The following is a 25,928-nucleotide window of genomic DNA, read 5'->3' on the forward strand; positions in this document are numbered from 1 at the left end:
ATTTCCCAATGGGGGGCACCAGCAGGCACCTCTGCTGACACCATTTCCAATTCAGTGTTCCAAACTGCCCTCCTTGCTTCAAACCTATGTTTTGCTATGGCATTTAATTCGTTCTTGTGCTCCTGTTCTTTGGTGTTTGAAGGACTGAAAATGCTGGATTATTAAGAAATTGCTACTTCTTTATAACATTTGTTTACTTGAAGGAAACTTCTAGCCTGTTTCAAGAATCTGCATTTTAAATTCTCTTGGTCTGGAGGTTTGCTTTTAAACCTGCCATTATATCAAACAGCTTTTTAGTTATTGCTGCAGGGCGCAGCACTCCCAGTTCTTGCGTGACAGAGATGTCATCACGTTGAGGTAGCCTTGGGCATTGAAACTTATTAAACCTTATTTGTTTTATAAGTGATTCAGTATACAAGTGTGAGTAATAATTAAAAAAAATAAAACGCCCTACACAGTGATCTGATGAAACTCGAGAGTCTTAAGAACGAGGCATTTCCCTGAGCTGTCTCTAATGCAAAGGTTATTTAGCAATAGCTACATGCTTATGTAAATTTGGCTCCAGGGAAGAAAGAACTCTCTAACTCCATTCTTTCAGACCCAGAGGCACAAAAATAGAATATTTCCAAATAGAATGTTTCCCAAGTCTCTGTATTTTTTGCATTCTCAAAGAATTGGCTGTATTAGGATTGTCTATTGGCGCTATTTTTTTCAAAAGGGGCTTGTTGCTTAGTGGTTTGCTGATAAAGGTTCAGGAAAAGCAGTGTTGGTGAGAGATAAAAATGTTCTTATGTCTGCAGGTGCCAAGGGCACTGACTGCTTTCTGCTCATCCTGTTTCTCTCCTGACTGTCACAGAGTATTTCTTCTAATGTGGCCTTGTCTGATACTGCTGGGTTTTTCTCTTCTCACATGAAGTTTTGTGGTTCATTCAAGGTTCAGAAGTTCTGTTATCATAAAGCTGTTTATTTTTCTTGTTAGAGCGTAGATCTCAAGCTGCTAATTTTTTTTTCCTTCTGAGTATTTAAAATCCGTGGGTTTTAGTAATCTCAAGATGGAAAGGAAATACTCTGTCAGCTCTCCGTGTGTTAGTCTAAACATTTCAGATGTTCAGCTGATAAATAACAGGGATCACATGAAAGCTGCCATCACTGTGTTGGTGTCTGTCAGCGTTCGTGTCATGTTGATGCTCAACACCCAAGCACGTGTGGCCCACAGCAGGAATGCTGCTTGTGTGGAGGCACAGTAGGAACAAGGCCTTCAGCTAACCCATTTTACCATCAGCTGCATGTAGAATGCATTAAATATTCCCTCTTTCCAAGTGAACTGCAGTTCTGCCAGCATGTTCTCTCTCCCTGCCCCTGGCCGGGAGGCAGGGATGGTTGGTGGCATTCCCGGGGTGTTGTGTGGCTACCAGGGGGTGCTCCAGAGCAGCGCAAGAGATCATTTCCTGCTCTTCCCAACGAGGCTGGAATTATCCTCCCAGTCCTCCTCTTGGTTACAACCAGAGGGTAGATCCAGACTGGCGTCTCCTGCTCGGCAGGAAGATCCACTCACTCCCCACCAGCCAGGCCACCCCTCATGGTGATTTGTGTAGCTTGGGGAACAAGTCCTGGAGATGATCCCGACTGATAGATCTGCTGCAGGTCGGGCCCAAAGTGGGTTATGCAGACAATTAGCAGGTGTGGTGTCTCTACTGGGATTATTAAGAAACTGGGCTTTGTTTGCCTTGCCCTGTGCTGTTTCTAAAGCAGAACCAGACTTGACAGTCGTCATTGCTTGCACACCACTGATTTTCTCTAATTTGTAGGTGGCTTAATTATTTATAAGAGAGGGAGTCACATACTTTTCAACAGTTCAGCAGGTTGGGTAGGTTGGTGTGTGCTCTGTGTCCTCGTTAGGCGAGGAGCCCGTGGCGTAACTGCGACTGCCGGGATGCTCCGACAGGCAGGCTCCTCGTGCTCAGCACTGCTGACACCAAAATGCCTGTGCAGGTGGCAAACCAAGCTTATTAATTACTTTGTTTGTATCAGATTTTTGGAAATGGTGTGCCTTGGATATTTTTCTTCCTTCAAGGCAGGAAGTTTAAGCTGGGTACTGTAATGGTGATTTGCCCTTTTTGCTGATTTTTTTTTTTTCTCATTATTTTATTTTATGTATCATGGGCATTTCTTTTTTAGTATGACTCCTGTAAGCTCCAGGTTTACAGAATTTTTCTGAAGGAGTAACTTTGCTGTACGTGCCTGACTGTTTGTAGCGTGTGCTGAAAGAAAATATTTTTTCTGCTTTCCCAAAAGCAGCATTGGTTAAAGTGTTCTTATATTTCCTTTGGGAAAAATGTATCTATTACACTCAAAAGTTTTAGGGATTTGGATTTGGGGATGCTTTTGCATGCTTTGACTCATAAATAGATAGCAAACTTCTTGTCTTCTCCACACTCAGATAAAAACCCCAGACACTGTATTTCCTGCTGTGTTGAGTATTTGAAGAGTAGTTCTCAACAGTTTGGCTGTTACTTATTTACTTCTGTAAAATTTATTTTAAAAATGGCTATTAAACTTCTCTGATACAGAGAAATACCCAATGTATCACTTGTAGAACTGCTCCAAGGTTGTATCTGACCCCCAGTGCACCTCAGTGGGTGCAGAAAGAGCCTTCTTCCCATTCAGACATTTGGCATTTCCAGCTGTGGGTAACATATTTTATTGATCAAAAGTCAAGTTAATATTACGGCCCTTTAAAAAGTGTTTCGTTATTAATTCAAATAAATATTTTTTATTGATTAGCTATGGTGTTCTTCAGGCAATTTTTACTTCCCCTAAAAATTCATATTGATAAAATTCCTTAATCCAAATCTCAGTTGATGTATAACTGTTGCCACAATGATTTTATTACAAAATGTAAATTATAAATCCCTGTAGTAGGAGTAGATGTTGTGTGTTGAAAATAGTTTATTATTTAAGTTTTAGTGAAACTGCTGTAGGGACATGATGTGTTTCACTTTTTTGTTCAGAAAATAATAGAAGTGGTTGTGAAATGGAATCTGCCGAGGTTGCTGTTCTAAACTGATTCATAGGTGTGTGAGGAAAAGAATACAATAAAAATACTGTGCAGTATTTGAATTTTTTTCATTTCCTGCTTGTGTGTTGGTTGATTCCTTTCCACATCTCAGAGGTGGCACCTTCCAGTTGTGTTGTTCCTGAGGAGTCAGAACTTAATTCAGATTTGGACTCAAGGGTGTGAAAACACATGGAGAAGCTTGGAGAAAGGTGCCAGAATTTAGGAACTACAGACTGAAAATGGGTTGGTGTTTTGAGGATTCTGTTCCACCTCCCCAGCAGTGTGCTGAGGGCACACATCCGAAGGTGTTTGTCCAGGAGTATTCCCAAGGATCTGTTAAAAAGCTGTTTGTTACATTATATATGCTGGAGGAATTACACTGTGCTTTGTTCCAATATTCTTGAATATAATAATAATAATATTTTGGAGGTAGCCTGTGTGTGCCTTAAAAACAGTGTTTGTTGTTAAGTTAGACAGAAGGGAGAAGGAGTTGTGAGGATGCAGGGAAGGAATTGTGACGATGCAAGGATGCTGCTGTGTCTCCAGCATCCACAGGAAGGTGTGTGGAGAAATGGGTGATGGGGTTTTGAAGCAGAACACAGGCACAAAGTGATGAAATGAGTTTCTGCAGGTTTCAACAAAGATAGAAAAATTTTAAAGGAGCTCTAGGTTTGTTATACCAAAGATTCAAAGGTCCTCTGATGTATTTTTTTTGACTTTTTCGTACAAGCAGAGTTTTGTTGGTATGTCAGTGAGAAATTTTTGTACTGTTTTTAACACTGACTTCAGATATTGCTAAAAGCTGTACCAATTTATACATTTAAAGTGATATTTATTTCTGTTGGCTGGGCCTGAAGTCATTCTATTGCATTGCTGCTTTATAAACGTCATTTTTAAGGAGCCCTCACATTTGCCTGGATTAAAATCTCAGATACTTTGATATACAGTATAAAATTCCCATATACAGCTTGAAGTGGAGCTGATCAGCAGTGTTAATTTAGGAGCCTGACATGCAATTTAGTAACAAACCAAAACAGGCTGGGCACACAGCCCCAAGGTGTTTTTCTTGCCTCTGCTGCTCGCAGCCACGCCTGCAGCGCGGGAGGCATGTGTGTGTGTTTGGTATGTGTGAGAAAGTACCTCTTTTTAGGGGAAGTCTGTTCTTCTTTAACTCCCAGGCATATTTATTGAGGAAGATTTTGCTCTGGTGGGTGCCAGAGCAAAGACAAACAAGTGCCTGGCCAGAGTTTTGATGCATGGGGAGCTGAGGAAGCTTTTAATGTGTAACGTGTTCTGTCAGGTGTTAATAGTCCCTTTGTCTCGCTGCAGTGCTGGGGTTTAATCTCACTGGGATATTTAGCTGCAGATAAAATTCCCTGGGCACAGCAATTGCAGCTGGCCTGCTGGAGGAGTATTAGCATGTGTCTGTAGGTGGTTTTGTCTCTCACAAGCTGTGGTTGCAGCACACTGAGCTCCTGTGACCCAGCACTGAGCTTGATGGGTCAGGGACCTGAGCTGGCCCAAAACTGATGACCTTTTCTTTTTCTCATTTTTTCTGTTTTGTTTTGGTTTGGTTTTTTTTCCATTTTCTCTTGAGTGTTTTTTGGCCACCTCAGTCCCCTGAGCAGTTAGCAAGAACTGCACCCTGAGACTCTTCTTTTCATGCTATTTAAATCAGCAAACACTACACTTCACTGTAAGAACATTAAAAATATTTTAGAGCTAAGTGCTTGATATATTGTGTTATAGAATCTCTGTATTCTCATGTCTGTGTTCCCTATTTTCATTGTAGGCACAGCTGTTTAAACATGGCAAGAGAGAAGACTGTTTACCATACGGTAAGTTTGTCATAGCCTGGGTTCTGATTTTCAAGCCATTGCAGTAGAAAAAGGAAAGGAAAATGAACCTGGTGACAAGTGGTACTGTGAGGAGTGAAATCCACAGGGCAGTGATAAAGCAGGGAAAATGAGGGGAGGAGAAGCAGAAATGACTGTGAGGGAGGAGCAGATGCCACCAGGGAATGTTGTGTTAGAACAGCACATCAGAGGATTTGGCAGGACATCACACTGGCCATTGCTGTAATACAGGAGCTGAACACAGAACACAGAAAGTGTTATATGTGGAAAATATTCGTTTGAAATTCAGTTGAGCCTAAACTGGTTTTGTACATATTTAAGAAAACCCAAGTTTTAAGAACCAACTGTGTACAGGACGCAGCTGGACTCATGTTGGGATAATGTTGGAATAAGAGAAGTTTTTTAGTGAAAAGAGATTATACTGGGTGCACTTTGGGATAGACAGGAAGCCAAAAAGAGAAAAAAGAGAGTATGGAGATTTCTGAATAGTGTACCTGCATTTTGGAATTATGTTTTTCTTGGGGTGAATCTTGAAATACGATCAGACTGCAATGTGATCTTGGACCTTATTGATAGCAATAAAGGGAGGCAGGGAAAGATGATGGCTAATCCCAAAGCACTACAGGAGACCTCTCAGTTTTGTGGAGCTTATCCAAGTACCAGAAATGGGATTTGTGCCATTCACAGGAACCAAGCAGGGATATAAACTCACTTTAGATTGTTTGTGCTTTCACTCATGGAATTATTTTGGCCCTTAGAAGAAGATATTTATTTTTCTGGTGCTGGAGTCTCATTCTCCCAGTTCCTAAGGCTGAGATCCAGACACTTCCTTAGAAAGTGCCTGAGAGATGGGTAATGATGGAGATAAGATAGTGAAGACAAACAGCATGGAATGACACAGGTGCAAATACTGGGAATGCCATTGCACAGGAATAGCAGAATCCACTGGGGAAGGTGCCAGAGAAGCAGAAAAATAAACAGGCTGGGAAAATTACAGTGTAACAGAAAATGACAGAATTTAGAAAATAACACTGTATAGCAGAATAATCAGTGTGGAAACAGCATATTGAGCTCACAGCATTAACCTTGCTGGTAAAATCAGAAGCTCTGGCTCATGGCATAGAAAGAGTAGTAAGTAGTTATGAGTCTGGTAATAAGAGAAAAATCAGGGGCATATCAATGAGTGAATTTGCTGTAGAAAATCTAGAATGCTCACAGCTGAGAAGCAGATATTTAGATGGGAACTGTTCAGAAAAGAAAATGTGAGAGACAGAAAGTATCTAAGATTTTTAATTATAGCAGATCTGAGGATGAAATAGGAAAAAAAAATAGGCAAATGTCAAAGCAAGATCCTGTTTGAAGTCACTTGTGACATAGAAGTTGAATTAAAAACAAACACTAGCCCTGGAGTAATTTACATGGGTCTGTAGATATTTTTGTGATTCAAGAGCTGGCAGAACTTGGAAGAGGCCTTTATTTATATATTCTTAATTTATTTTCTGTCTGAGAATGATGATGTTTCTGCAGCTTCTTCCTCATAAACTATCAGTCTCTTGGACTTTTCTAACTGCAAAATATCCAGGTTGCTGGAAGGTATTGAAGTAATAATAATCATCACTGGCTTGTTGTCTGCATGGATTGTTTCATTTGTATTTGAGTACATCAAGATGCATCACCAGTCCTTTTAAAGGCTTGAGGAGATTTGTAAGTTGTGTCTTACAGTCTCAGACTTTGAAATAATTGTGTTTTCTTTGATCTCTCTGTATTTTGAACCCCCTGATATGAGACTGGGGAAGGAGGTTGCAGAGCATTTGGTTGCTGTGGTTCCATCTGAAGCACGGTGGCTCTTTCAAAACCTGAGTCATTAGTCTTCATTAGCTAATGGTCAGCTTCTGAAGAATTATTTTCACCCTAATGAGACTGCAGAAGGGCTTTTTTATTTGTAACATACATGGCTTCCTTGTGAAAATTTTGAATCCTGAAACTTTATCCTCATTAACCCAAGATTCTCCTTTCTCTGTGTTTTTTTAACTTGCCGGACAAATAACTTCGTTGCCTTTGATGTGCCCAAATGAGAGGTTTCATGGCTGATTGTTTACACATCCACAGTATTTCTCATGTCTAAATGTTTCTGGACATCCATCATCATAAAAATTTTGGTGTCAGGATTTGATGCTGCCGAAATGAAGAAAGGGAAAGCTTCTGCAGTGTGCAGAAAAACTTCTGAGTAAATGAATTACATTTTCTAGCTTCTGGTTCTGTTAGATTGCTGAAAATTCTCAGACCCTGAAAGACATTTGGGTGTGTTGCTTCCAGTGAGAATCAGAGGCATAAACCCTCTGAGAATGTAGATTATAATTTTCATAGTCAAAAGTAATCTTAAAGCCATCTCCCCTGCCTGGGCAGTGAAGGATATTGCCACTATTTGACCAGTGTCATCCACTACAAAGTAGGTAATTGGGCATTTGTATTTCAGTAATGCCTTTAAAAATATAAATCTCCTAAAAAATGTTCTAAACTTTAAGATGTTCATACCAAGGTGTTTTTAAAAGCAGTTTTTCTGGTGTGTTTGTTTTCTTTTACAGCTGCTACTGTTCTCGAGTGTCTTGATAACTGCAAGCTGTCAGAAAGCAATCAGATGGTTCTGCGCAAGCTGGGCATGAAACTGGTCCAGCGACTTGGACTGACTTTTGTGAAACCAAAAGTAGCAAAGTGGAGGTCAGTTTAAAAAAAGGAAAATCCAAAATCACAAAACCCACTACAAATATATAAATCCATACATTTGCTTTCTGCACCTCTTAACCTTCCCTTAAAGAAAAAGAAATCCCTGTGGGAATGAACATACTCTCCATTTGCATTATTTGGAAAAAGGAGGATTCTTCCACTGCATTTAGTTTCCTGTGGTTTTTTTTTCAATTTTGGTACATAAGTGAGTGCTGGGAGAAGCCAAATCTGACTTTGCACATTGCACAAGCAGAAGCCTGTTCCTATATAATGCATAACTCACTAAATATGGGAAGATGGCGACCTTTGTTCCTGAAGCTGATTTAGTACAATTTTGTAAGAGTGAACATAACTTTTTCCATTACCTGGTCCTACCCTGATTCGATAGAAAGTTCACAGGGGAAAAGTGGTTTGCAATCCCGCTCTGGTTTTGCATATTAGTCAGGTTTTGGTGTCTGGTTTTACGTACTGCCAGAGGGCAAACTCTTTTTTAGATTTCTCGCACTGATATTTTAAAATTGCAGGCTCCCTTGGTGACTATTTTTATTGTATTTATTTTACCGGCTTTTGAGAACATCCTTAGGCATAGAAAATTCTTTTTAGGTGGAGAGTGTACCTTGCCCAATGGCAAAAGTCAGTTTAGCATGTAAAGTCTATCTTTTGTAAGAATGCATCTGCACCACGGGCTAAATATTCGAGTACAGCTTGGTCAGAAAGTACTAAGCTGGCTTTGAGATTTAAAAAGCAATTTTTAATAAGCTGATTTTATTAATTTTTTTTAATTATTTATTTTTTTTAGTTTTTGGAGAGACTTTTGGGGCATGGGAATTTTGTCTCTCTTTGTTGTTAGCAGTGGAAAATAGGTTATAGTGAAACAGGAAAGAGAGGGATAATGAAAAGGAACTATTTGAATAGTCTGGCTCTTCTCACTTTGGAAAATAGACAACTGGGTCAGGAACAGGGAGAATGAGATATTTCTCCCTTTCCTTTAAAGCAGCCACTAAATAACTGGAGAGCTGTGCCCTGGGAGGGGCAGGAAGGTGGCAGGCAGACTTTGTGGCAGCTGGAAGTTCAATCACAGAAATCACTGAAGTGTGTGTTTGCTGTGCAGGTACCAGCGTGGCCGTCGGTCTCTGGCTGCCAACCTGCAGGCTCAAGGGGCAGCTGTGCAGAACCAAAAGAGAGAAGTTGCTGCTGATGAAGCTGGTGATGATGATGATGATGATGAGGAATATGACATTCCAGGAGAGATTGAAAACGTTGTAGGTGTGTTAAAGCTGGAGAGAAATCGTTGCAATGCTGCAAATGAAACATATGTTGGAAAACGATCTGCTTGGGGCTAAAAAAGTCATGTGGGTATCTGTGCTAGTGTGAGCAGCTGGAGAGACTCTAAAACTTCAGTCTGTGCAGCTGACTAAAATAGATGGTGTTTTGTGAAATGGTTTGGATTTCCGCATCTCCATCAGAAACTCAATACTGGAACATTTATTGTGGAAATGGCTGTGGAGGTATAAACATACTGAAATATGTTTTACCAGTTTTATCCAGTTACATAAAAGAGATGCCCTGATGGAAGGGTGAATTCAAATTTATAATGGAATACACAACAAAAAAATAAGTCACATGAAAGCTAAAGAATTATTGTTTAATATTTAGACTGTGCTAGTATCAAAGGAACAGCATTTGTTTCTTAATATGCAGTTGTACAGCATGTCCTCTGCTAGCTGACTAATGGATATTCTGTAAATAAACTGGCAAAAATTGCATCAGAAGACTTTCATAACTGAATAATCTAATGAACCTCTACAAAAAGCACCATGACCTCCATTTTGAATGTTTTACAGCACTTAAAATTTCAATCTCTTTTTTCATAAACAGTTCTGACATATTTCTTCTTTTTTAAGTCATACTTGTATAACAAATGGAATAAATGTAGGTGCAAAGATTTTTATACAGAGAGGCAAATGAATTTTGAACATCTTAAGAAATTTTTCTCTTGTTAAATAAAAATAATCTGTTTTTTTTTTTTTAAATAAAATTATTTGCAGAACAATTGTTGGTTGGCCTGAAAGACAAAGACACCATCGTCAGGTGGTCTGCAGCCAAAGGGTGAGTTTGGTGTGGTGGCTCTGGTAAGCTGTAAACAGTACAGAAATACAGTGTGATCCATGATTGATAATTTGGGTGTATTGCCAATATTTGCTGTTACTGCAAAAGGCTTTTGCACAGCCTGTGGTGGGTGGGTGCACAGACACATTTCTCTCTTTAGCTGGTGAAAGCTCAGGTCAGTTTTCAGGTAATTTCAGATGGATTTGGAAATAGTCATTCTGGGTGGGACAAGATTTGAAGGGTGCAAAGAAACATTGCTTCAAAATGCTTTTTTCCTCTTTCTCTTTTAAAATGCATTTCTGTGGGAGGTTCATTGCTTTGTAGTTTTTTTTAAAGTTTGAGAATGTTGTTTAAGGGTACCAGTCTTAGGACTTCCTTGAAGTCAGGAAGATTCCAGTGACTAATTTTTTTTCTATAATTTAAATCAATAATAAATAGTACTAATGATCCATTGTATGCCTTTTTTTTCTTCTTCTTCTGTAGAATTGGTAGAATAACTGGAAGACTTCCAAAAGAATTAGCAGATGATGTGATTGGGTCTCTGTTGGACTGTTTTAGGTAAAAATCTTATTTTACACATTACACACGTCTAAAATGTCTGCTTGTGGAATGGGGGGACAACAGTTAGGAAGAAAAAAAGTCTGAATCTAAAAATCTATAAATTTTCTTGCTGTTCTTCTCCCAGACTTCAAAACCTTTGAAGACACAGATGGGTTAAAGGTATTCAATAAATAAATTATTTCTGATCCATCCTCTTGACCCCATACTAAGATAATGTGCAAGGACTGAAGCTGAACTTAAGAAAGATAAAAGAATGCTCAGTAACTTGCTAATTTAGAGATTCCTGGTGTGCTCAAGACTCATGTCTTGAGTGTAGTGTCCATCCTTAGAAACCCAATAGAACTGGAAATGATGTTCTGAGGTTCACCAGAGGTGAGACTCAATCTCTGTGTGAGGGGAGGCTGAAACATGTAGGGAGAGTGAGGAATAAATAGGATATAATAGAGATTTATGCACTTGGGAATGGTGTGGATGTGATTGCCCTCTAGTTTTTTTGTTACTAGAAGCAAACTCAAACCTCAGGTGGCAGGTTTAGAGTAGAGTGATATTATTCACACAGTTAAACTGTAAGTACTTCTTTGCCATAGCATCTTGTGGATGCTGAGAATATTTTCTGAACAAAAAGTGTGCTGTTTGTCTGCAAACTTCTCCATGATCTGCCAGAGTTTGTAGTATTTTGTAGAGTGTTGCAATGTGCTGGTTCTTTAACTCTGGCTAAGGGTTCTGCTCTTGGCTGTGTCAGACAGGATGTGGGGCTGCTGGAAACTCCAGTTGGGGCACACAGAGCTGTGGGATGTTCTTTTGGTGCACTTTAACTTTGGATGTCATGGCTTTGCATTCATGTAGAGCACGTTAAGGACAAAATCATTAAACAAGTATCACGTGCTTTTGTTTAATACCAAATTGCTCATCACACCTGCATTGAGTACCTGAAATCTAAACCAGTGGTTTAGAGCAAGCCAATAACAAAAGGAGTTTCTTTATTGGCAATAAATGCTGGTCATGTGCAGTTTGTCTCTCAGACGTCCTTAGTTTTAAAAAATATTTGCACGTTGATTGTGAGTACAAATTAAGGATGCCAGCTCAAAGGATAACACGTTAGAAAAAAAGGAGGTATAAAGTCTGAAAGACTTGCAAGGAAAGTATCCACTTAGATGATCCCTCCACTGTGTTACTGTGATTAATTTAAGAGGTGCTGCTGATCTCAATTATCCCCGGAGCTTCAAAGACCTATACTCACTGTGTTTTCTTTCCTTGTTTTTCAAGTCACAGGGATGAGTAATTCAAGTAGTAATTGAGTGACCTGCTTTCTTCAGAAACACGTGGGAACAACGTAGGCAAGGACAGAGAGAACCTCTGTTGGATTCTGTGCACTAAATAGCTAGTGACCAAAATAGGAATAAATCAGTTGCTCATCACAGGCACTCTGTTACACCTCTGGGGATAAAAAGAAAGGATTTGTTATATGTAGACATATCAAAAGACAAGAGTCAGGGAAAAAATAAGTGATGATTTGTCTCAGTGTAGTGAGATTGTCAGCACAGTTCCACTTGGGTATGAGCCTTGTGTTGTTCAACATACACATAAACAATCCTGGAAAAAAGGGGAATGAGGGGCTGAGGAAACCAGCTGATGTTTAAAGTTGATTTAATGTAGTGAGAGCTAAAAGTGACAGAAAGAAAAGTGTTGCAGGAGCCCAAGTGAAGTAATAAGACAGTAAATGTCATACAAAATATAATGTCTAATGCATGCAAACTGATGTACTTGGGGCAAAATGCTGCTCACTGTCAAACCCATGAAGCCACTCATCTGTCAGAGTGTGTCAGGGGAGTGCTCAGCAGCTGGCAGGGAAAACAAGACAAATGTAATGTTGGAAATCATTAGGAAAGGAAGAGATAAAACTAAATCACTGAAAAGTGGTTTAACTGATGGGGCTTTTTACAAGTGGGAAGGAAAAGCGGAGGGATGGGATTTGCTGTATCTCCAGTGTAAACAGGCCAGAAGGAGGGAGAGCGAGCGCTGTTTACGATTCACTCTCTCCCTGGTGCCAGAGCAGGGAAGCAGCAGGAAGTGCATTTCCACGCAATTATAATTAACCAGTGGAAGTCATTGCCACGGCATGTTATGGGAGCCATGTAAAAGTGTAAAGAGAGTTCAAAAACGGATTATTCAAATTAATGGAAGAGAGTCCCTTCAGAGGTTATTAAATAATGAATCCAGGTCCAGCCTCAGCTTGAGCTGTCTCCGTGATTGCCAAAGCCAGGAGGGCAAGAAGGGGATGGTCCTTCCTGCTTTTCTTAGGCTGAGCACCTGCTCTCAGGCCATGTCAGAGATGGTGGTGGGGGAGATGGAGCTTTGATAACAACCTAGCCTGGCTGTCCAGCTTTTTATTCCCTACCTCCAATGTAATACAAGATGAACTCTGTTCAGATTTAATCCTGCAGCATGCCACCTTTCCTCTTTTCACTCCATTATCTGCCAGCCCACTAAAAATTATTTACCATTTGGGTTTTTTTGCTGTGTTCACTGCAAGTTTCTCCGATTTATCTTTTGTAAAGGTGGATAAAAACCACTATTTGCTTACTTCATAAACTCTTGTAATGGGTTTGCCAGGAATTGCCACTTGAGCCTCTTTTGCAAGTTAAGGGCTGCATTTGGCACTAAACTCATTAGTTATTTTGGGTAGGTTCTGTAAATCTGGATCTCTTGCCCATGTACTAGAAAGTTGTTTTCCTTTTCTGTATGAGTTTCAGGTATTGAATCTTCTGTATTGAATTACATTTATAGTCATAAATGAGGTTTTTGCTTATTTAACTGTATTTATAGCAGTATTTATGTTGCATAAATGGGAAGAAAAACATGTTCAACCTGTCATTCTATTTTACAAGTCTAGTGGCATCAATAACACAGTAAGAACACACTGGTTTGGGTTAGAGGTCTTTAAAATGTTAGGAATTCACCATAAGAAATGAAATATTGAGAGGGAAGGCCAGTTTTAACAAAACTTCTTGATCTGATATTAGTTTCCAGGAAACAGACAACGCGTGGCACGGTGGGTGCCTGGCCCTGGCTGAGCTGGGCAGGAGAGGATTGCTGCTCCCTTCCCGAATTTCAGATGGTGAGTTGTATTTGCTGAATATAAGTTCATGAAATAACAATTTATACTATTAGGCACCAAATGTGTGGCAATAGACTGGGATTTGCTGATGTGTGTGTGCTGGATGATGACTGAAGTACTGAGTTCTGCAGTAAAACATTTGCCCATGGGGATATTTAAGTACTTCTGTCTAAAGCATTGGCTTGGGTGTGCCTTTTTTTACACTTAATAAATATTTCTTTCCAAAATGGAATTAATTTCTTGGGGTTTTCTTCTTTCTTCTTCCCTCCCATCTTCCTTTGTACAGTTGTATAAAACAATTCTGCATGTCTCCATATTGTGTCAGTGTCATTATTTAAGCAGACTATATTAAATAATTGATGACTAACTTGCACTTTAAAGCTAGTAGCTTCTTCTGTTTGTTTATGGTTAAATTTCAAAGGCCAGTTTCATGTAATTTATACATGAACTGTTTATGTTTTAAATGGGTTTTTGAAATAGCAGGACGGAAAGAGAAAGAACAGGGCAGAGAAATTGTTTCTTTGTGTGTTCTGTAGTTAACAACATACATTGAATATTACAGAGATATGAATGCATTTTCGGTCAATGCCATACACAGTGGGAATGACAAAAGCACAGTGTAGCAGTCAGCATTCACCTTTGGGTGCTTTTACAGCAGTGTCCTGTTCTAGAATGTTCTTTGGATCCCATCTGGTGCTCCTGTGTTGAATAGAGGATTTGAACGCTAAATCTAAAAAATGTTTCAAAGCTGGTGTTTCAGACTAGTAAATAGGGGTGCTAAATCTTTTCTAGTTTGAAGATGTGCTGTAAAATGTGTCATTTAATACAGTTTATTACTCTGTCTCCATGGAAAGAGTTCATGTCCATTATGCATGTGCTGCACGTGAGAAAGTTGTGCAGTGAGCCTTTAGTTGGTTTCCCTTTTTCCATTACTTTTGCCCTTGCATGATAAAGGTGAAACAGTTAAAAAACTTTCAGCTTACAGCTGGGGAATCATGACAGGGAAATCTTCCAAATGTAAATCTGTACTTCAGTTCTGACAAAAGCAAAACTGTGCACCTCTGTCAGGGAATCTGGATAACCTCATGTCATAGGGTTTTAATTAATTCGAAGACGGCAGATCAGGTAGACTTCACTACTAGAGCTGGCTTTTATAAATAATACTTGTAGGGAGATGGGGGAGAATAAATCCTTGAGTTCTATGGAAGAAACACCAAAAAAGTTTTAAATTGTTCACTTTAAAGAAATTCAAATTAGCAAGTAAAGAGTTACACAAGATCTTTTTTTAAATTGTGGATAATGGTAACTGAAGCTTTCTGCTTTCAGAGCTGAGTGAGGCAGATAGCTTGAGGTAGTGTGAAGAGTGGCAGTGGTGACACATGACTCTGTAATTTCATGTTTGAAAATTAGGGATTTAGTAGCATCTGACCCTAAGATTGAAGCTTTAATCTTGGGCTGGAAAGCAGTTCTTTCTCTTTGATCACGTGCTGATGTACTCAGTACATCATGCTGACTTCCTGCCCTGCTATTGTCATTTCAGTTAATTGGGCTCTTTCTGTTTCTGCATTGCCTTTTTTCAAACTCACATTGATATTCTTGCCTCTTGATAATGTGAGAGAAGGTTTTCCCTATGAAATACTAAATTAAATATCCACGTATCTCTTTTTGTTCCTTACCTCAGAAACGGAAGGTCTGTCATTTACTGTTTAATTACTAAACTTGTTACAATGCTCTGTCAGAGCTGTTGGCTCAAAGCAGCACAGCACAAAACATGAGTTAAAATTCTGGGACTTCTGCATTGTGTTGAATGCAGCTCCACTTCTTTAAGTAGGTTTACACCTATTAGTGATGTTCAGGCTGGTGAGGATGTCCCTCAGCTGAGGAATGACCAATGACAAATGTATACCTGTGGTTTTATGTGAATAATGCTTGTTCTGGGTTTGTTCTCCTTACACTGCAAATTTACACAGGGATCAGCCTTATTTTAGTTCAACTTTTGTAGCAGTTTGGACAAGCTGGACAGCAGCTTTAAGGCAGAGAGAATTCTGAGCTTCATTATTTGGAATTAAAATGTGGATGAATTAATCTGCATAATTAATTACCATCACTGAAGAAAGCTCCTTTTCTTTGGAATTGTTTGGAATTGATTTGGTCCCAAAATTCTGCTTGCCAGTTCAAAGTTTAGCTAGCAATTTCTTGCTAACTGTTCTTCAGTATAGATAATGTAGTGAATGTATTTGTGTTCATTAATGACTTTCCATAAATTTAAATACAGATCACAAGATTTATTTGAAAAATTGCCAGTTTATATACACAGATATAGAAGTAGGAAGTAGTTTATGGCTGTATGTAGAAGGACACAGAAACTGATGAGTGATACACATGTACTGAAACAAGACCTTCACCAGGAGAGTTTGCCTCAGGTGAAATAAATTATATAAATAACTTTTTAGGCCTGGAGTTTGAAGGCTGCCCAGTGTCTGTCTAACCTCAGCAAAGCAGGCACCTGGATTGTTTAGTTCTAAATATTTTCAGTGTTGTTTTCATAGAGATTTACTTAAATTTGAACATAAACTGCATTTATTAAACCTGTGCAGGCTTTCTTTGGTTTGACTTGAATTTTGTTCTGAGTCAGTGCGAGAAGAGGTTGCTTACACAGGGTTTGGGGTAGTTTATTTAAAGTGGCATCTGCCTCTAAGTAACTAAATTTGGTCCGTTGTTCTCTCTTAGAGCAGAATGGCAAAGTGCATCCATACACAGAGCAGTTTTTACAGAATATTCTAAAAAGCCAGTTTTAATCTTAAGCTTGTTTAAACTACTGCACAGTGACATAAAAAGGTTTTCAAAGAAAAAAAAAAGACCAAGAAAACCCCTTATTAGATGAAGTTAAGGCTGAAAAAAGACTATGACAGTATGTTATTGAGCAATATTGTTTCTAGAGCTTAAACATCTTTTAAGAAAAGAAGTTGTAAAAGTTATTTTACATCATACAATTGCAAAAACCCCTTGAAGATTCATCTAATTTACTTTGGCTTTAGTAATGAATGTAAAAATTCACTCATCAAAACCTGAGCTTGTACAAGGCAAAGTTCAATTACTTAAAAATATTAATATAAAATTATGAACATTATTTACAATGGAGAGATGTATCTTGGGCCAAGCCCAACGAGTGAGGGTTTGTAGAAATTTCATGGTGATGCTGATAACCAGAAACTCCCTGGAAGGAGGAGGATTAGGATACTCTTGTTCTCTTCCTTAAAGTGAAGACTCTGCTGCAGTCATTGGGCCTGACCCTCTTAGCGCCTTGCTGGGATTTCACAGATTCTTTTTGGTTTGTCCTTTTTGGTCCTTTCCCCTTTGGATTGCACTGAGTATCCTGAGCATCGGAAACGGCACCGGTGGCCTCCGCAGGCGCGGCGTGGCCGTCCTGCGCGCTGTGCCCGTCGCCGTCCAGCCGGGCCGTGCCAGGGCTGTAGGCAGCCAGCTGGCACAGAGCCACGGCCGCCGTCTGCTTCTGCTCATCACAGCTCTCCATGAGCCCCAAGTCCGCAGCCTCGCCGCGCTGGGCCGCGAAGGATTTGTCGCTGGGGTTCTTGGGGCCGCACGGCTCCGCTCCGGAGCTCTCCTTCTCGGTGTTCGGAGAAGCGGCAGCGGCGCTGTTGTCGTGGGATGGGCTGTGGAAGGACGTTTTCAGGTTGGCTGTGTTACAGGAATCCTTTACTGAGAGGTTCAGGGGCATGTCCTGCATTTCCAGGAAGCTCTGCCTGTCTGTTTTGGATGGGGTTTTGTACATGTGCTCATGAGTAGGTCCTGTGCTTGTGTCAGCCTTTTTTGAAAGATTGAGGGGAACTATCCCCGTGTCTTCCTCCGTGTTGGACAGCGAGCCCGTGTTGTTCTGGCCATCGGTCTGTGTGTGGGAGTCTTCATCAGTGACATTGATGCTGAAAGAAACAAGGAGAGAAGAGAATTCACTATCTCTTTTTAAACTGGGACTGAGGAAGTGGGCAGGAAGAGGGAAAAAATCTAGACTTCTAGGCTAGAAGTACAACAATTTTGTTCTTCCTCCTTTAAATCCCCCAAGTCCCTTTCACCATACCCATCACTGTAATAGAAGCAATTCCCTGAAGTACTCAAACACATTGGAAGTACACAAACATGGTGGAAATTCCTGGTACATTTAAGGAGAATGAGTGGTCTGCTCACTGTAGCACCTTTGTGCTTTGCGCAGCTAGTACAGAACATATTAACTCACTGCTGTAAATTTAAATATATCTTAACAGGCACTGCATGAAATGTGCCTATCTGTCTTCACGTGTCCCTGCTAAACCTGACAAAAATTTGCGAAGTGTTATTTTACCTGTTAGGTGAATCCACTCTCTCCTGCTGTGCCTGTGCACCTTGAAGGGAAGATGGTTGGTCAGTGCTTTTCCTCACAGGTCTGAAGGCCGTGAAGTTTTCTTCTGATTGGTCATACTTGCCCAGGGATGTGGAGGATGACTTGTTGGAGAGGTCAAACAGTCCCTCACAGGTGTGGCTTGTCTGGGTGAAGTTGGTGGGGCTGGGTCTGCCAGGGGAGCCTGTTGCCGCGCTTCCCGCGAGAGGGCTCATTTTGGCATTCTCTCTCTCATTTTGGTCATCCTTAGGGTTACCTTTGGCATGCAATAATGTCATTTCTTTTTCATAATCTGCTTGTTTTTTATGTGAACTTAGAGGGTATTGTTGGGAAGGGCTTAAAGAAGCTGGGTACAGCAAGGTAGTTTCTTCCATGAGATGAGAGTTTTGATCCCTGTTAATACCAGCTACGTGTGAAAATCTGTAAAATGGAGGATCTGTTGGCCTACAAAATCCATATGGTATCGGTGGAGTGGAGTGGTACTGTTGGAACAATCGATAGTGTTCATATGCTGATGGATTTAGGGGTTTTGGAAGTGGCCCAGGGTGGGGAAGAAAGTGTCTTTGATCTTGTGTTCCATAGACAGAGAGAGCAGAGCTTTCACACTCTGAGTTACCTGGGAGCAGGTAAGGCGTGTAGATAGCAAGCCGGTGCTCATAGAAATGGGGTGAGTAATCAGGAATCATTGGTTGCATGTAAGGTGAAATGGAACCAAAGCCTTTCGTGGGAGCAACTTTATGTGGAAATTCTGGGAGGAAAGAACCTGCCTTCCACGGGTGAGCTGGTGCGTGAAACGCAGACTTGGTGTGAAAAGGAGAACTTTTGCTAGAGAGGGAAAGGATTTCAGATGCCTCAGTGATTTCTGGGCCTTTGCTGTCTCGGTGTTCTCCGACGGGAACGAAGGCCGAGGGCCTCACCATGCCCTCCATCAGGGGCTGCACACTGATGGCACCTTCTGCTGCGGAGCTGGCAGGGCTTAATTCCTTTGGAATCGCAGGTTTTTGTCCTTGAATTGCTGCATTTGTTGCCTGGTTTTGTAACTCAACGTTTTCCTTGGCATCTTCTTTTGTAAAAGGATATTGAGGCTTTGAATCGAGGCTTGACAGTCCGTTTGTGACAGATTTAGAAGAAGTTGGTTTGACGGTGGATTCGAGCTGATTGATCTGTTTGGGCTCCAGGGAACTGCTCTTTGGACACTTGATGACACGATCCTGCTCGGACACCAAAGTGATGGAGTTTTTGCAGAGGCCATACTTCATGTGGTTAAAGAGATGGGATTTCTCATTGCAGGTGAAGGGGCACTGGAAGCACTTGTACTTGAACGGCTTTCCCGGTGGTCTCGGGATGTAATGAGGCTTCTTGGGTTTACGTTCTTTGAGGAGACTCATTTTTTTTTCTGCTTTAAACAATTAAATGTAATGGTTCTTTATAAAAACTTTCTTGTGGTTGGCTTCCCTCGGTTTTAGCCTCGTGATGTTTCCGGTTTTTCAGGTTTCTAGAATCCTTCTTCCCAGTTGAGGAGAAGCAGCCAGCTCCTACGGTGTCTCAGGGAAGAGGGTGCCGGAAAACAAGGCTTTTGCCACTGGTAGTGCAGGAACTGAAACACAAAGTTTAAAGTGAGCTGTAGTGGAGCATTGGAACTAAACACAAAGTAGTGCCTCCTCTCAAGAGCATTCCCCCTCATATTGCATATGTTGTGTTAGTTGGGTTTTTTAAAACAGAATTAAAAAGCTGGATGTCAGACCGGAGTTGGATGGGCATTGACCTTTGGCATCCTCCCACACCCAAACACAGTCACACAAGTGGCCTAATTTCCAGCAGCAGCACTTGTCACCTGCCTGTGCTGCCTGCTCGGGGGAGTTCTCTTTGAAAGCTGGAGTAACATTCATCCAGAAGATGAAAGTAGAAATCCAGGCGGAGCTGTTGAGAGAGAAGTGGAGTGGGTGGGATGGGAAGAGGCAGGTCCCGGCAGGGGCTGGATGTGGGGCGAGCCTGTCGGGCCGGTCCGGGAGAGCGAGGAGGGAATTTCCTGCTGTGGTGACACAAGGGTGGGGTGGATGGGTCGCTCTTGGGCGGCTGACTGGGCTCTTTCTGAGACTGACCAACCCCTCTCTTCACTGGTGTGGCGTTTCCCAACAGCCCAATCTCAATGGATACCTCAAAAGTGCCCAATCTCTCGAAGGATAAAACCACACCGATTTTCTTCCTCTTCCTAATTCAATTAAGAGAAATGAGCACTGCAGTGTCTGACTAATGGAATCCTCTGCCTGATAAACACATTTCCCATCCTCCTTCTGCGTCGCTCCTCGCAGATTGCACGTAGTTAACACGGGCACCCGAGTGTATTAACTCGGGGGGGGAAAAGTGTCTGACAGTAATTGATTTATAGGGGAAGGATCTATCTGCCTTTCTTTGGAAAAACGAAGGTTGTGGATACTTTATCCAGCCCAGTGATTTGCTGGGTAGATAAGTCGCGAGGGCTTGTACCGGCTTGTTCCATTATGTTCACTGATTCTGAAGGCGTGAGAAACTCTCGGAGTCAAGTTCTCATGATTTTATAGGATGTGTTATGGCAGAGATCTAAAAACTGATGATTTCATCATGAACTACAAGCATCATTATCAAAATGATGACTGTTGCAAAACCACGTACTGTATCTATTGTGTTACCTGAAACTACAGAAATACTAATTGGAAGGGTGACGAGATAGCTCAATTTTTTATTTTTTTTTTTAAAAAAGCTTTTTACATAGGAGTTTGAATTAGTAGTATTAAAATACTAAGTTTATGAAAAGAATTGCTGGTAATTATGTGCTGTGAGATTTTAGTTCAAGTAGGGATGTTTTGCATTTCTTGAATCAGAGATTATTTAACAGAAAATGACAGGCGACACACGATGAAAACTGAAGGGAAAGCTACAGAATTGCTGCTTGGCTCATCAGGTATAGTAATTCTAGCAAATTGTATTAAATGTTGTTTCTGATGTCAAAGAAGTATTAGTTTTGTTAAAATAGTTATTGTGAAGGCACTCTTAAAAATGCAAAGCTGCTCTACAGGTAGAAAAAAATAATCAAGCTTTATCCTAAAATTAACAAGTGATTAAATGTGCTTCAGATTAATGAAAAAGGAATTTCTAGAGAAGTAGCTTTTTGCTTTTCAGGTTTTAATGAGGTTGTTTGAGCTGGATAGTGATATTGTAAGAGCAACAAGGAAAAATGCATCAGCATGTTAAAGTCTCATCATTAGAGTATGAAATGGCAGTCCAATAAATTTTAAAAAAATCACATATGGTATTTTAAAATATTTAAAATAACAAGAGCTAGAAATAGTTTGAAATATTAAAAGTAACATTTTTACATTAAAAAATAAGTAAATGAAAGATTGAGACATAGGAGGAGAGGTCAAGATAGAGAACTGGGCTTTTTCTTCTGCCTTAAGTGAGCTTGTTGCACTTATTTTTAACTAATGATGTGTAACTAACTTGGAAAGTTTGTAATGGACTCGATCAAGTCAGTTTGTACCTGTTATTCTTTATATCTTCTTGGAAGTGCTTGTACTAATTCTTGAAAAAAATAAGATATTGTTGTCAAATCTCCATCGCTTTCTTAGGTGAAGCATTTATGATAACGTCCGAATCTGCATTCAGGTGCAGCTTTTATAATAAAGGGATGGTAATTAGATTTCCTTGTTCTTCCAGCTTTCCTTTGCTTCATAATGAAAATTCCTGTGTGTCCTGTCCTCCCCCCTCTGACTTTGTACTTGGTATTTAACTTTGATTCAAGTTATTCCTGTTGGACAGAGTATTAACTATCATTTCTTAACAAGATAAAATGCGTTGTTGCAGTTTTCATGTTAGAAATTTCAAGCCTTGGAGCTCCTCTGCCGTGGGTACAGCAGGAGAGCATTCCAACAGCTTTTTATTTCTTTCTATTTAGTTTGTTTTGATGGCTCCAGAACCTGCTGCTCTGACTTGTGAGGTGCAGAGAGCAGCTCATTTTAAAGGGTGTTTACCTTTCCTAAACTTAGGTCAGTGCCAGGCAGGTGAATGTTTTCTTTCTCTCTTTTACTATTTAATCCCTTTCTTTCTTATGGTTTAAAAATACCAGTAATAAAATATTTATAAAGTTAGACAAATAGGATAATTCCTCCTCTGGTCTCTAAGACACAGGAGTATCTGGCAGAGGGACATATTTTATTATTAAAAAACATTAAAACTATTTGATCACACAGTCAAAAAGGACATTAATGGTTTAAATAGGTGTAACCAATTAAAACTGTCCCTATATAAATAATGTTACAGCTGTACAATGTATGTTTTGTGCTGCCAAAGCTAGAATTTAGTATTGAAAATAAAATATCAAAATAAGTAGTTGCTTTTTCCTTTAGCTTCAATGCCTTCACTTCTGATATAGTTTAAAAAGGGGGAAAAAATATCTTCAATAGCAGGATAATTTTTATGTAACTTTGTTTCTTTAGTTGTGAATTTATTTCCTGTAGACCTGCTTGTAGAAATGCAGATGGTTATATATTATTATAATTTTCTAGTTTTGAAATGCAGTAGTGTTATTTATTTATATTTTTACTGAAAACAAGTTATTCAGATAATCTTGATTAAACTTGAGGTTATCTTAGTTGTTTGTTTTTGTCACTAGTAACCTCCTCATGGCTTTCGAACCTGTCGCCCTTTCCAGCCTGACACTGAGTGCTCCAAGTTTCCTTCCTTCTATTTTTAAAAGCAGGTTGTTGCTCCCTCCTCGCCTTTAACCTATTGGCAGGTTCAGAAAACAGGAATGTAGTTGAACATTGTGTGTAAATATATAAACAAAAAATGTCCGTGGGGATAAGTGTATACACACATATGCACATGTGTATTCATACACACACATAGATATGTGCATATATATCTGTCCAGGTTGTTTTTTTAGGGTTTTAAGTAGTTTAAATTGTTTAAGATGCCCAGTTGATCAAAGAGGAAATTTCAAAATGTCTTTTATTACAAGCAGGGACAGTAATTACATTTCTTTTTAGGACACTGCTTCAGCAAAGTACGTAACAGCTGCTCATGCCCACCCCATTATTATTGCAGGCTCCTTCTGGTGATGTGGATCTCTCTGACCAGGAGGACTCACTGGGGTGGAACATTTTGAAGGACATGCTATAATTAAAATATTGTGATGTGGCATTATTGCATAACCCAAGGACATGCCATTGTCACCTACCCAGGGTGTTGCAAGAACAAGATTTGTGAGTTTTATTCTAGCTGAGATTTTCCAGCGATTAACCACCCCTCCCTTCTAAACTTCCAGGTCCTTGAAACTGAAAGATAAATTTTAATGCAACAGTTTGTTAATTAGGAGGAAACAGGGGTGAGAAGGGTGGGCTGGGAGGGCAGTGTGTGTGCGAGGGATAGACCCACGGGAACTGCTGTGTGTGTGTCCGTGTGCGCCCGAGTGTGCGAGAGGAAGCTCAGAAACAGAGATTAAACCACTTGATTAGGCAGCGTGGGTAAGAAATAAAAATCTTTCTACATACCAAGTTAATAAATCAATGTCTTAATACACTTTAATTGACTAGAAAATAGAAAATGATCCAATTTTCTGCTAAATTTCCAGAAGCTGGAAAAATTAAAAACACGAAGCTGGAGCACATTATTTTCATACAAGCTTTTCAGATGAACCTGACACGAGTCTAGGAAGCAGAGCTGGCAGAGCAAACACAGCAATTTTAAGCAATACATCTTTTTGTTATACTTCTATATATTAACTCCCTGAATAAAAAATAAAAAAATAAAAGGTGCTGAAAACCCTTTGCACCAACAAGAATTAATTAATGTAAAAACTTGCAAGTGTCAGGTTTTCTCTCAGACTGAAATATTCCCCTCTCCTGTTGAAACTTTCTGTTGAAAGCTGAGACTGGTGCCGTGAGTGCACCTGCTGGAGTAACCCTGGCTGCTGGGACAGCTGGGAACTGAGCACCTCAGATTTATCCCTTAATCTGAGCAGGTTTCATTTCAAGAAATGCTCTAAAGCAAGGTACTCACCGGGCACTGGGGTGTCCGAGAGCTGCCGGGCGGGCGCTGAGCTGGAGCTGTCACTGCTGGGAGAGCAGTACCTGTTCTCTGCCTGAGCCCTGAGTGAAACTGCAGGAGGCTGTTCCAGGGGAGGGACCTGAGCGTGTAGGAGTTGAGCCCTCGGGGTGTAGAGATGCACCTGATATTACTCCAGCCTGCAGCTACGATTCATTTGTTTGCGTCCACCGCTCTCATTGAGCATTACCTCAGCATCTCGGCTATCGAAGAGAGCTCCCTCGCTCCGTGCCCTCCAACAACCAAGTTTTGCTCTCAGCTCTCGTGGCTGTTCCTCTGGCAGGCACTCTGCAGTGTGGGGTCAGAAGTGGCTTAGTTAACACTGAGGATATTTAAGTTTTGTACGAGTGACTCGTGGGCAACAGAACTGGCTGTATGCAGGGGGTAGCACAGCTTAAAGAATAATTTTGTTCATTTATTAGAGACTGGCTTTTTTTTATTGAATGCCTTTGTAGCTTTAATATTCTTGCTCTTTTTTTTTTTTTTTTTCCTCCCCCTCTTCATATTTATTTAAATTTTTGTCCTTCATGAGTCTCTTTTCTGAAGGCGGGACTGAGCTAACTCCAAGCTTGCTTGCCACAGGAACCTGCCAAAGCTTGTCTATAATCGACAGCCAAATGTACAGGTCCTGGAAAGGGAAAGGAGTCACTGCAGGAAGGATTGATTGACATGGCTGTGTGTTTGCTCAGGACCTGTGAAATCCAACAGTGAAATGGGAAAGTCAACTGCTCACCCACTGATAAGTGTTGGGACTGGCTTTTAGTTCTGTTTTTTATTAGAGTTCGTAAATGACAAATTTCTTGGTGCATGTGCCAGTCACCTGGTGCCATGGCTGAGCTGTTCAGTGAAATGATTTCCTCTCACACACAGGCTGCCAGGAGGAAAATATTGTGATACTCGTAGCTCTGTCCTAAAACACTACACAAAGCTACTCCTGTTAATGCATAAGCAAAGGGGCTTTTGGCTGCTAATTCCAGTGTTACAGAGATGATAAAACTTCTGTTCAAAACTGAACATGAGAATCTTCTTGTTTTGTCCACTGCTGTGTAGATAAGACAGCTGCAGATTATCAGAACTTTCAAATGTATGATAGATTTTATAGTTGGCAAAAGTAAGAGTTTTTGGAATGAAAATTATTAAGGAAGTTGTCACTACAAAACCTGTTTAGAAAGTGGATAAAAATTGTTTGAAAATCAGTCTTTCAGGCAGTGTCTTAGAAATACTTTTAAAGGTGTTGCCTTTGGTTTGTTGGAATTATTTACAGACATCTACTTCACTATGTGGGTATGGAGGTCACCATGCTTCCTCTTGCTGGGCTGGTGTAACTTTTTGGAAAAAAAATTCAAATTCTGAGCAATCACTAATTTTAAGGCAGAAGAGTGTCCTTTGTGGTATGTTTTTTTTTCCCCTTAATTATTTTCTTATTATTATGTTTCTATAATGCAGTGTAGCAGTATAAAAGGTGTAATTTTACTGTCACATTGCTCTCTAGTTGTTCATAAATCCTCTGGGTTAAGATGGGATAAATTCTTCCATTTAATTGTAAAATATTTTGAATAAAAATTTATGTATTAGAAATTTCTAAGGGAAAAAGGGACAAAGATTTTCCAGTGTCTGTATTCAGAAATGTCTCTAGAAAAAATTTAAATTTGTGGCATTTGGAGGAAGGTGTTGGACTCCCTCAACAGAGCTGAATGAGCTGGGATAACAGACAGTCAGAACTGGAACTTTGATTTTATTTTCCCTCCTTCTCCCCATTTCCTGACCTGGTATTTGGAGGGGAGATGTGATGTCCCATTGCATTGACCCACAGGAAATGTTTTAAACTCAGCTGCTTCCTGGAAGCTGCTGTTATCAGTCAGCTCAGTGCAATCAGCTGCAAGCCAAGTAGAACTGGAAGAAAAAGAACAGCTCATGCAAATTCTCCTTTGCTTGGGCTTTGGATGATATTAAAAATCCAGAACTGTGGGAGAAAATGCATTGCTGGACCCCAGAACAGGACCATGAGAACTCCTGGTTTTTATG

General features: G+C 40.2%; 2 protein-coding genes across 3 annotated transcripts in view; one reads left to right on the top strand and one right to left on the bottom strand.

Moving 5' to 3' along the window:
• The window catches only part of TBCD (tubulin folding cofactor D), a 115,167-nt gene that overhangs the window by 12,070 nt on the left and 77,169 nt on the right, over positions 1-25,928 (top strand). For both annotated transcript variants that reach the window (XM_005526819.3, XM_014255891.2), the window contains exons 8-13: positions 4,851-4,896; positions 7,500-7,632; positions 8,750-8,904; positions 9,687-9,747; positions 10,231-10,305; positions 13,332-13,426. In XM_005526819.3, coding sequence (XP_005526876.2) covers positions 4,851-4,896; positions 7,500-7,632; positions 8,750-8,904; positions 9,687-9,747; positions 10,231-10,305; positions 13,332-13,426 — 565 coding nt within the window. The remainder of the gene's footprint in view (positions 1-4,850; positions 4,897-7,499; positions 7,633-8,749; positions 8,905-9,686; positions 9,748-10,230; positions 10,306-13,331; positions 13,427-25,928) is intronic.
• On the bottom strand, positions 15,793-23,940 carry ZNF750 (zinc finger protein 750). Its single transcript, XM_005526818.2, has 3 exons — positions 23,859-23,940; positions 17,784-19,416; positions 15,793-17,367 (listed from the first exon to the last, which is right to left on the bottom strand). Exons 2-3 carry the CDS (start codon positions 19,205-19,207, stop codon positions 16,659-16,661), a joined length of 2,133 nt encoding a protein of 710 aa, XP_005526875.2. The 5' UTR covers positions 19,208-19,416; positions 23,859-23,940; the 3' UTR covers positions 15,793-16,658.

The sequence above is a fragment of the Pseudopodoces humilis genome, chromosome 21 (genome assembly GCF_049639895.1).
Source record: "Pseudopodoces humilis isolate 2021_Gansu_Grassland_sample_001 chromosome 21, ASM4963989v1, whole genome shotgun sequence".
In the NCBI taxonomy this organism is placed as follows: Eukaryota; Metazoa; Chordata; class Aves; order Passeriformes; family Paridae; genus Pseudopodoces; species Pseudopodoces humilis.

Bases quoted from the DNA above. Each gene is read 5' to 3' on its own strand.
- ZNF750 (XM_005526818.2), bottom strand. From the start codon at position 19,207: ATGAGTCTCCTCAAAGAACGTAAACCCAAGAAGCCTCATTACATCCCG. The intron at 17,368-17,783 runs GTAAAATAACAC...TGTTTCTTTCAG, and splicing joins AGAGTGGATTCACCTAACAG to CATCAATGTCACTGATGAAG.